The 10,495-nt window shown below is 45.8% G+C and overlaps 1 protein-coding gene across 7 annotated transcripts in view; it reads left to right on the plus strand.

Moving 5' to 3' along the window:
- LOC137794976 (septin-9-like) overlaps positions 1 to 2,490 on the plus strand; it is a 94,313-nt gene extending 91,823 nt beyond the window's left edge. For all 7 annotated transcript variants that reach the window (XM_068592172.1, XM_068592173.1, XM_068592171.1 and 4 more), the window contains one exon: positions 401 to 2,490. In XM_068592172.1, the coding sequence (XP_068448273.1) occupies positions 401 to 674 (274 nt within the window). In that variant the 3' untranslated portion in view covers positions 675 to 2,490. The remainder of the gene's footprint in view (positions 1 to 400) is intronic.
- Positions 2,491 to 10,495: the final 8,005 nt, after the last annotated feature.

Consider the following 10,495-nt stretch of genomic DNA (forward strand, 5'->3'; position numbering starts at 1 on the left):
GTCAGGATTTCGGCTTGTTAGTACAGGACTCATCTGGAGGCTGTGGAAGTCTGAAGTAATTATATATATCGAAACCTGTATCATATCTGTTTGTTCTTAATACTTAAATTAGCCAAAAGATATTGGTCACCGTCACCCACTTGCGTCTCAAAGGTACGTTTTCAGGGACAATCCACACACACAGCTGGCAGCTAGCTTCCCGTAATCACAAAAAGCTGCTGGGAAATGAAGTGCAGTCTACATTCTCCTCATAAAAATGCGATACGATGGCATGCCACCCACTTTGGCGACCGCTGGGCTAAAACGTATAGAATAAGACCAGAGCATGTATTTAACTTGTAGACATTTGCTGTAAATCTATATGCTTACTGGTTTCCCTCCTCCGTCTTCTGTCTCTCAGGACACACATGCAGAACATCAAGGACATCACGGGCAGCATCCACTACGAGACGTATCGCGTCCGCCGGTTAAATGAGTCCAACGGCCACTTCATCCCTCACCCGACCGACCATCCAGCTGCCCAGCCGAAGGCCAACGGTCAGCCGGAGGCCAACGGTCAGCCGGAGGCGCAGCCCAGCGGCGCCCCGCAGGCCAATGGCGCCCCGCAGGCCAATGGCGCCCCGCAGGCCAATGGCGTGGCTGCTCCGCACGAAGCCCGGTCCCACGAGATGTAGAGTCCATACATACGATGTCGGGACACAGCCAGGCACGAAACATCCAGTCGCTCATGTGTTCTGCTTCCATGAACATACTCACACACTCACACACTCATGCTGTGAAGCCTATCTTTTTGTTACCCAGAAGGACTAACTACCTAACCACAGGAAGTTCCACGACACAAGATTCAGAGTAAATCCCTCCATTTTTCATCCATTTTTTGGGGGGTTTTCCTCAATTACAATTCACGTAATCACGTCTTTCCTGCAAATCCACATTGGTGACTCTTTCCTCCCCATCCTTCTGACTGCACAGTATAAACTGCACAATACATTCAGAGTTGTTTACAAGAATAAACCCTGAAATGTGTCAGGTAATGGATAAACAAAAGTAAATCTATACATGTTTCAATGGGTTTATTTGTAGCAAGTCCAATAAAAGTAAATTGTCAGTGACACGATGTACAAGACTTTGATCAGAATTCATGAGTATGATGGGAAAAGAGTGCACATAAAAGAGAAAAAGAAGGCCTGTTGTGTACAGAATACCGTTGCTGAATCTTGGGGCGATAGCTTTAGTCATTCAGGGTTTTCCAGATGAGGAGCATCGGCGTCCAAAATGAAGTACAGCATATCAGATGATGACACATTAGCTCTAAACTAGGACGTTACTGTTCCTGTAACTGTTAGTGCCACTGGCCCGCTCTGCTTTGTGTTGTGGTGTATAGTTTTGTATAGAAACTAAGGTTGAGTAGGGATATTTAGATTAGGTTCATAGTTTCATGGAGAAAGAAAAGATATTGTTGACACCTCTGCACTGCAAAATAATAATAAAAAAACTAAAGCAGTGGCAGTGTGGAGCAGCTTTTTGAAGAATTAGAGCCCGATGTTATTTTTCCGTCGTCTTATGATGTTTTTAAAACCCCCATTTTTGCCAAACCATCCCGTCTTTCTATATAATGCCAATGTTGTGTAATACAGTCATGCCTTGCATTTTACATTTACTATTGTATTTTTATTGCTGTTGTTCATGTTCTAATGTTATTGTATACGATGGGAGGAATCTGTGCAACTGTTGTCCCATGCAGCCATTTTGTCCATTTTTATCCTGACCAAATAAAAGTCTTTTTTTGTATCTGTTCTAAAGAGAAGCACATTATATAGAGTTGATTTATGAATAGATATTTATGTGTATGTTAAGTGTAATCAGTTTAGTTCAACTTTCATTCCAGCTGTTGGCTTCCAGAGGTTTGTTGCCTGTCTCTACCAGTGATTATCTTTTAGCTCTAGACGTGTTTGTTTTTAGTGGCTTGCATTCACACACTATGCCGTACCCGGTTGGCTAGGCTGCACTATAACTAGCACCAGAGTGCAGAAGTTGTCTATATTTGTACATTGAATACAAACTGATCCTGCCGTTAGATAACAGAACAGTTATATTTACAATGCAAGATCATGGGGATATATTACTACCACTTAGAGGAAGAATTTGTGCCAAAAAAACTCTTTAACGCCCATAAAATTACAGAACGAGAAAGTTCTTGTGAATATTTGGGACACATCAATGCACATTGATACAAACTCATGCAATATTTTTATAGAAATATCTAAATTTTAAACCTATTTTCTAACAATGAGTGTTTTCTCAAATCACAGTAAAAAATATATTCCATACAAATATACAGAAGAGAAAATGCATTCAAACACCAAGAAAACTGTTGTCTTTTATCCAGAGAAAGTTATTGGGTTACACCTTGTTTACTGTTGTAAAGTTCTTGTGTAATTTGTTATGGTATCATAGATTAAGGTTCTATCTTTGATATGCTATCTTAAAGAATAAAGATTGATATTTTTATTGTTAAAAGTTGATTGTCTTGATTGTCCAAATGTAATTCAGTGAAAGACGACTGGAGCTGGTGCTCCTCTATGCCGACGATTCCCAAACGTTTAATGAATTAGAGCAGTTCTCAAAATGTCAAACTCATAAACAAAAACTGTCAATATTCATCAGTTTGGCGACTATGTTTAAAATGGCATGTTTTATTTAGTTTAACATTACTTAAGTGTATCCTGTTTTAAAATGAAATCTTTTAAATTTAACGTCAGATATAATTGATGGACTTGGGTCTTTTTTTAATCAATAACTTGAAACTGATTTTTACACTTTGGATGTTTATATATATATATATATATATATATATATATATATATATATATATATATATATATATGAGAGAGAGAGAGAGATATTATAGAGACTTTTCCAACAATAAGCTCTGCTTTGAATTTGTTAGGGAACAATATAGACAATGTGAAGACGCCTGCTCAATAACTAAGAGAGCAACTTTTAGCTTTGATTGAGCCCAGGTCATAAATAAATATATATGTAAAACAGGCAGCCACAATACAACCCCAACTGAGAGGCTATGTGCATTTTGAGCTTTGCAGTGGCATCACACCTCGCTCACACAGCCCTGGCTTAATAGGGCTTCTCATTTACACCTCCCGTCATACTCATTCTCAACTACCCTGCTGCTCGTAATGTGTTGACATGTTGTTTGTCGGAGGTCATTGTCAGCCTTTCACACGTTGGGGCTCCCGCTGTGGCTTTTCCTGCCGTCTCTGTGTCAGACTTATCGGTTTGAAAGCCAGAGACTGTGACAAATGACAAACGTGAAGGTGAGAGACAATGAAAGTTACAGAAGAATCTGTATGTATCGAGCACTCGCCGAATGTTGACACTTCTCTGTAAACTGTTTCCCAGGCAGCCACCTGGAAGCATGAAGGGGAGTGATAATGACAGCTGTGACACTGCTCTGACAGGTCCACTGGCTGGCACAGGTACTAAACCAATTTGGTGTTGCATATGAACTGACAGCTGTACTTTCCCACTGATACAGCATGTCTTCATCTAATTTGACGACTTGGCCCATTGGAAATGCATGTCATGGTGCAATAAATGAGACAGTGAAAATTGCTGCAAACATTTAAACCTATTAGTATCTGTGAGTGTGATCAAGAAAGCTGACAGCATTTTACAGGATGAGACAGCAGGACAGATTTGTTCAGAAACCAGACAGATTACCTTCTGGCACAAGGAGAGACGGTCGGAGCCAGACTGAGCTTTTAGAGCTTCCTCTTGAAGTGGCAGATTGCAGAAAAACAGAATCATCTGTGGGAGAAAAATCTTTTCCAACATGTGTAATCCCCTCAGAAGAGACAAATAGAAATCCTTTTGATTAAAGACACAAAGATTATTTTAGACATACAGGAAATATGGTCTACATTTTAACAGGCACTAACAATATTCCTGTTGGTGCTTAAGATACAGTGAACTCACGTTTGCGTTCATCTTATTATAACCCTTACAGTCAACGCTAAGTGACCTTTTGGAAAGATCTGGAAAAATATCTGAAAACATTCGGCATGAAACCCTAAATCAAAATGTTTAGTCACGAGCTAGCCACCAACGGGTTGGCTAGCTTCCTTATTTAGCCACTAGCTAGCCACCAACGGGTTGGCAAGCTTCCTTATTTAACCACTAGCTAGCCACCAACAGGTTGGCTAGCTTCCTTATTTAGGCACTAGCTAGCCACCAACAGGTTGGCTAGCTTCCTTATTTAGGCACTAGCATGCACCAACAGGTTGGTGAGCTTCCTTATTTAGCTACAAGCTAGCCGCCTACAGGGTGGGTATATAGGATGGAAATTAGAGATTATTATGCAACCTCATATCTTTCTACAAATTCAGTCAAGTACATTTATAATGTCATGATAATCAGGAAGGAGGACCATGATTTGTAGATTTGCAAGGAAATCCCCAGAGGGCTCAATATAATAGATTTTGCACTCTCCTTGAAACCTGGTGTCAGCACTTAAGTCAGTCAGTCAGTCAATCAGCTATCCATCCATCCATCACACCAGCAACGGGCATTGGATGCTAGCTCAGAATGACCTCTATTCTAATCATCTGAACAACAGTCGTTAAAGGGATAGCTGACTGTGAGAGCTGGCTCAGCAGATCACAATCAGGGCTCATCAAAGTCTTTATTTTTCAACAAATATAGTCAAGAACAGAAGAGAGAAACCTCCCAGGCTTGGCTTTAAACATGTTTAGCAGCATTCCCCAGTAGTATTGGCAGATGCAACTACGTGCAGCATGTCGCAGCACACTGTGAAACACCGAGGGTCAAAGCCAATTAGTCATTCATCAATCCCAGCTCCACGGCGAGATTCAACATTGTCTCAGCTCAAGCGAGGTGGATCTGACAAGCTTTCAAGCGGCGAGGTAAAACGTCTTTCATCTCGTTCTTTCAGATGCTGAGCCGTCTGTCTGCAGGTGGCTGGCTGGGCTCTGTGATGATGTGTCTGCTGGATTGACAGCTTTGGTGGTGGAAGTTGGAGATTGGCAAGGTTTGTGTGTGTGTGTGTGTGTGTGTGTGTGTGTGTGTGTGTGTGTGTGTTGTGTTTGTTTCCCCAATCTGATCCTAATAATAATTCACAGGGGCTATACAGCTATTCCAGTGTGATGAAATGCATGCCAGATCTAACAGCAGGTACATTATGTGTCTCAGCTGGATCACACCGCCTCGTATATCACTGCACTTCACCCTGCACCATATTGCTCCACGGCGGCACGTTACCAGTGTTTGCTGGCAGAGAAACAGTGATTCACCTTGCGTTTGTAGGTATAAAGACAGTGGAATACAATACAATGCGTCAGTACTACATTTCTCTGTGTATAAAGTAACCTCCAAATGCAAAAGGAAACATCAGAGTCAGGTTTTAAGAAAAGCAAGAGGGAGAGAGAGAGAGAGACGAAGCCTCACAGTGTTGAAAAACACCGCTTTCCTTGTTTCTTCACTGGCTCCGTCGTTACCAGGCAGAGTTCCTCCGTCCAGACAGCCAATGAGCCACCGGGCCAGCCAGCCAGACAGCCAGCAAAGCCAACCAGAGAGACTTCCAGTCGGCCAGTTCGTCATCTGGCAGGCGAGTCTATCGTGGAGCGAGCCAACGCCTGTCTGTACTGGTGTGGCACCAGTGGCTAGTGGTCTTGCTTCTCTCAGTCCTAAACACACACACACACACAGAGAACTCTGTCTGCCTATTCCTCAGCAGCGAAACCCAAAACAAAAGACATCCATTGCCCAGCTCACACACGCAACGTCTCGTTGTGCACAGTAATCGACGGCAAGGTAATTTGGGAATTAGCCGCCAGTCGCTAATGCGTTTATTAAAGCTGTGCATGTCGACAATTGTGTTCCGTGTCGTCCCGTTCCCTCTGGGATAATAAGTACCTTTTTTTTTTAAAAACTTATTGACACAAATGCAAATATGTGCATACACACACGGACCACCAGTGCTCTCTAATCCTCTGCCCGGTTTACCCTTGAGCCCTGCCAGCTCACTCTCCTGGACGCGAAGCATAGGCGCCAGTTTGTTGTTGATGTATGCTAATGCGCAACATCCATCTGCTCTCGTGCTTAATTTGGATTTTGCTTGTTTGCAGCCATGTTCCCGCCCCTCCTACTCCACTGTTCCCTCCCCCTCGCCCCCATCCACCCAGCATCATTTGCCTCCGCCACCTCTCCATCTCTTTCCTGCCGCTCTGACATCAGGAGCGGCTCGTCTGCCTATTTGGCAGCCAGGGCGTGGTGGGCGGAGGGGGGGGGGGGGTATGGGTCCACCACCCCTTCCTGTCCATATGCAAATTAGGCTTGTTTTGATTAAAAGACAGCTGCATATTTCATTAAAGTCACCGGCGGAGTGGCAGAAGAGAAGGTGCACCTCGGGGGAGGCAGAGGTTGTTTAGCTGGAGTGAATGTTGCTGTTTAGTGCTGCTGAGGGGAACAAATAGCGAAGACAAAAGGGCTGCCGGGGGACTGCTTCGGGGTTTAATGAGGCTGACTCACTGGCACATCAGTTAAAGCTCACACTGATGCGGAGCGTGAGTGAATGTGCGTTGCATGATAACCGCAGCAATTGACAATGAAATATATATCCCCCCCTTTCCACACACACACACACACACACACACACACACACACACACACACACACACACACACACACACACACACACACACATACACACTCGTCATCAGCCATCAAGGTGCTTCGACATGCCACGGCAGAGTTGCTTTGAGACCCACCGCTGCCTGGCTGCTGAGGAAAACACCGCTGTTTCTGAGCAATAAAATGAGAAATGGGTTCCCGGCTGGCCATCTTTTACTCCTTGGCATATAGGCTGCTCCCATGTGGAGCCCGGGGGGACGGTGGAAACGATGCTTCCGCAATACATTTTCACCTCCTCAGTGAAATAAGTTGCTTCTTTGAGAACTTACACCTCGTTTTCTGCCTTGGTAGTAGAACAAATGTATCATCATCTTCTTTTTTTCCTTTTTTTTTTTTTTTTACCTGTGTTTTCTAGCGTGAATCGGGGATTTTCAGAAGGTTTTCTTCTTTTTCTGCCTTTTTTTTTCTGGTTGAGGGTGGCAGAGGTGGACGAGGGCCATGTACAGGCGGTCTGGCACGCTCCCAGGTCAGACGTTAAGGAATAGGAAGGATGGGGTTAGGGGAGGGGAGTGGAGAGTGGGTGGGGGGGGGGGTAGATCTCTTGGCACTGAGCCAACTCCAGTGGAAGTCGAGGGGTGGGACCCGGGAGGACGGGGCGAGATGGTCGCTCTGCATAATCAATCAGAAACAATAGAGGAAGAGAGCAAGTGGTTCTGCCTTCCTTGACAGGGCTGATTGTATTTATGCAGGGCTGGAAGCGGGGTGTGTGTGTGTGTGTGTGAGGGGGGGGGGAGGCATTAAAAGGGATTGCGTGCAGCGAGATGTGGGCAGGTGCAGGGGAGCGCTGTAATGGGTGGCCCACTAAGGCGAAGCCAAGGACATATACCCAAGAGGAACTGATTGAATGCCATGCCAATAAAAGAAGGCAGTTTCACGCACCATTGACCGAGTTGGCATCCTCGCAGCCACGCTGCGATGGAACCCTCCACTCCGAGGTCACGATAATGTGAATCACATTCCTTTCCTCTGCGGGCTCGTACCGCTCCGAGGAAGAATTAAACCGCTCCCTCGAAAACCTGATTTGTGTTATTCTTCTGCTTCTCTTGTACGGGTTATGTGGCATGTACCCGGTGTATTAGCTGTACATCAAAACGTGTGGGGGAAAAGCATGAGTGACTGTTTGTTTTGACAGGAAGGAAAAAGATCAAATTTAGTCACGATAGGTGGGGGAATAATCTGATTTAAGCCTGCAGTGCGCGAGAGAGGCTGTCCTTTCATTTTTCTCCGTATACGGAAGAGCAGCGTCTCCCGGAGTGGGCTAATGGAACGCTTGTCTTGTATCTCCTCAAACTTTTATCTGTCACAATTACATTCGGGCTGGAAGCCCGCGTGCCTCGCAGCCCAATGCGTGCGGCGCATTCGCCGAAAGCGAGGCAGTCAAACGCTTTTACGTTGAGCTCGACAAGGACGTTCATTCATGTACCTCTACGGCAGAAAAAGTGCAGCGCTAGCTTGCTATCTATTGGGAGTTTCTGGAAAACGACGACGCGTAGGTGCCGGACGCTCAAATCCACCGCTCACTTCCTGAAGTACAATTAGCATGAGATCATTTCATCGCTTCCAGTAACCTGATAGCTGCATAAAAGGAACTGATAACACGTGAGTCTTTAACTTCCCGCCTGTGAAGACGTCACACTGGAGACATGACGTGACCTCAGAGGTCAAATGTCAAATGGGTTGATCGGATACAGGAGAGGAGAGAGGACCGCTTTGAACGGCCAGTGAGGTGTTGCAGGCTGTGTCCATTTTAAAATTCATATTAATGTGTTTGCCACATTTTATTTTCTTTGACACGTGTTGTGTTTCTATTTTGCATCCTGTATTAGGGCACGACAAGCCAGACAGGTGGACAGTGGAGATCTTTAATGCCGTCTGGCATCGTGACACAGTAGATGTCTTCCTGTGTCAGAGTGAGGATGCGATTGCACTCGACGTCTGCGACAATGTTTAAGAAATTGAGGAGAAACTATAAAACGACAAATCCAAGTAAATTAAAAGTAGCGGCGGGCAGCAGATGGGACCAGACAGTGAGCAGTGTGTGTTTGCCTCTGTGCTGCTGACGCTGCACCACTGCCTCCTGCTGTTTGTCTGCAGCAGTAACATATTCAAGCCGGTGCCAGCATGGGCATAACACAAAAAGAACGAAAGCTAATTTCCCATTGTCGGGCCCTGACATTAATGCATATCCTGATCCACGAGCCCCCTTGGAGCCCTCTCCACTCCATCCACCTCGCCTCCTCCGCCCGCCGCTCACTGGCGTTATCAATTCTCTGTTTTCTCAGGGAAAATATGGCGTAAGCTCACCTTATTTACATTTATATGATCAGATTTGCTTCCTTATGGAAGGTATGTAAATTTGCCCTTTTCTCGGGTCTTACCCACTGAGTGTGTAGATTTGTTGCGGGGATAGAGGAGGAGGAAAAAAATAATAACATCGCCCTCAAGGAGGAAAGAGACCCAAGTTAGGATTTCTGGACCTCATGAATTTTGTAATGATCAATTTTGTTTACTGTATCTCTTCTGAGATGTATCAAGACCTTTTGAGCTCGTGACATATAACCTGAGATTGATTTACACTTGGGATGTCTCTTTCTTCTTTCTTTTCCCCCCCTCCGCTGTATATACCCTCGGTTGATGCCGCGGCAGTGCTTTTTTTCATTATTTTCTTCATCTGATGGCCTCTGGATTCCACTATCAGTTTGAGAGATGTGGGTAGGGGGTTCTGCAGGGTGCGTTCAAGGCATCGGCCGCGTCTTAAATCCTAAATCCTCTGTGTGTTGGAGCAGACGAGAGGGTGGGAGGAGGGGTGGAGGGATTTTGCTTATTTCTTCAAATAAGCACAAGCTCACTGCATTCATCCAGCCAGCCCTGAGAGGTGGCTCTCATTCCCCCTCCTGCCCCATCTTGTGGGGGAGAAAATGTGTGTGTGCAGGTGATGCGACTCCCAAACCCGTTGTGAATCAAATGGCCGGGCATTGCACTGCTTTGGTGTGTGTGTGCGTGTGTGTGTGTGTGTGTGTGTGAGAATATCCCTGGGGCAAATTGCTTTCTGCCAGCGTATTGCCAGCGCCAGTCTTTATTCCTGGGGAGGTGGAGGTCCGTCTCAGACGATTACAGACCCCCGATTCAGGCTCACGCCGCCGGCCTGCCGAGCTCCACCCGTGGCCCTGTGTGCTTTACAAGTGCGCCCCGCTTATGCCCTGCGCCGTGAAATGCTGATGTGGAATATTCAAGTGACACTCCAAGCGAAACCTAATAATGTAATCAGGTAATAAGAAATTAATTTTCTCCCTGGCTGCACTTTGACTGGTGTGTTGATACAGGGAAGGGGAAGAGAAACCACGAGGCAAATGTTGGTGAAGGAACGCTGGCCCCTCCCTCTCTCTCTCTCTCTCTTTCTCTCTCTCTCTCTCTCTCTGTGCATCAAAATGTATCATGACGCGCTCGGGCGAATCGATAGCCCCTCCCTCCCCGCTCCCCACGCACCCGTTCACACGGCACATGCTCCCGTGCACGCACAAATGCAGAGACCCACACAATAACAAGGATGCCTCTCTCCGCTCCGCCACTGAGCTGTAAGCGACCAAAGCGAGAAGACCACTTGTGTGACACCCACACAAACACATACACACACACACATACACGCACACACACACCGCTGCAAATACACGTAAACACACACATCACACAGAAACACACATGGTGTGTCAGTGAAGGCAACTCAATGTTCCCCCCCGCAGGCCTGCAGCAGCGCAGAGCGACGCGT

Source organism: Clinocottus analis, unplaced genomic scaffold (assembly GCF_023055335.1).
Source record: "Clinocottus analis isolate CAN_PGR_092001 unplaced genomic scaffold, fCliAna1.0.p SCAF_26, whole genome shotgun sequence".
Taxonomy (NCBI): domain Eukaryota; kingdom Metazoa; phylum Chordata; class Actinopteri; order Perciformes; family Cottidae; genus Clinocottus; species Clinocottus analis.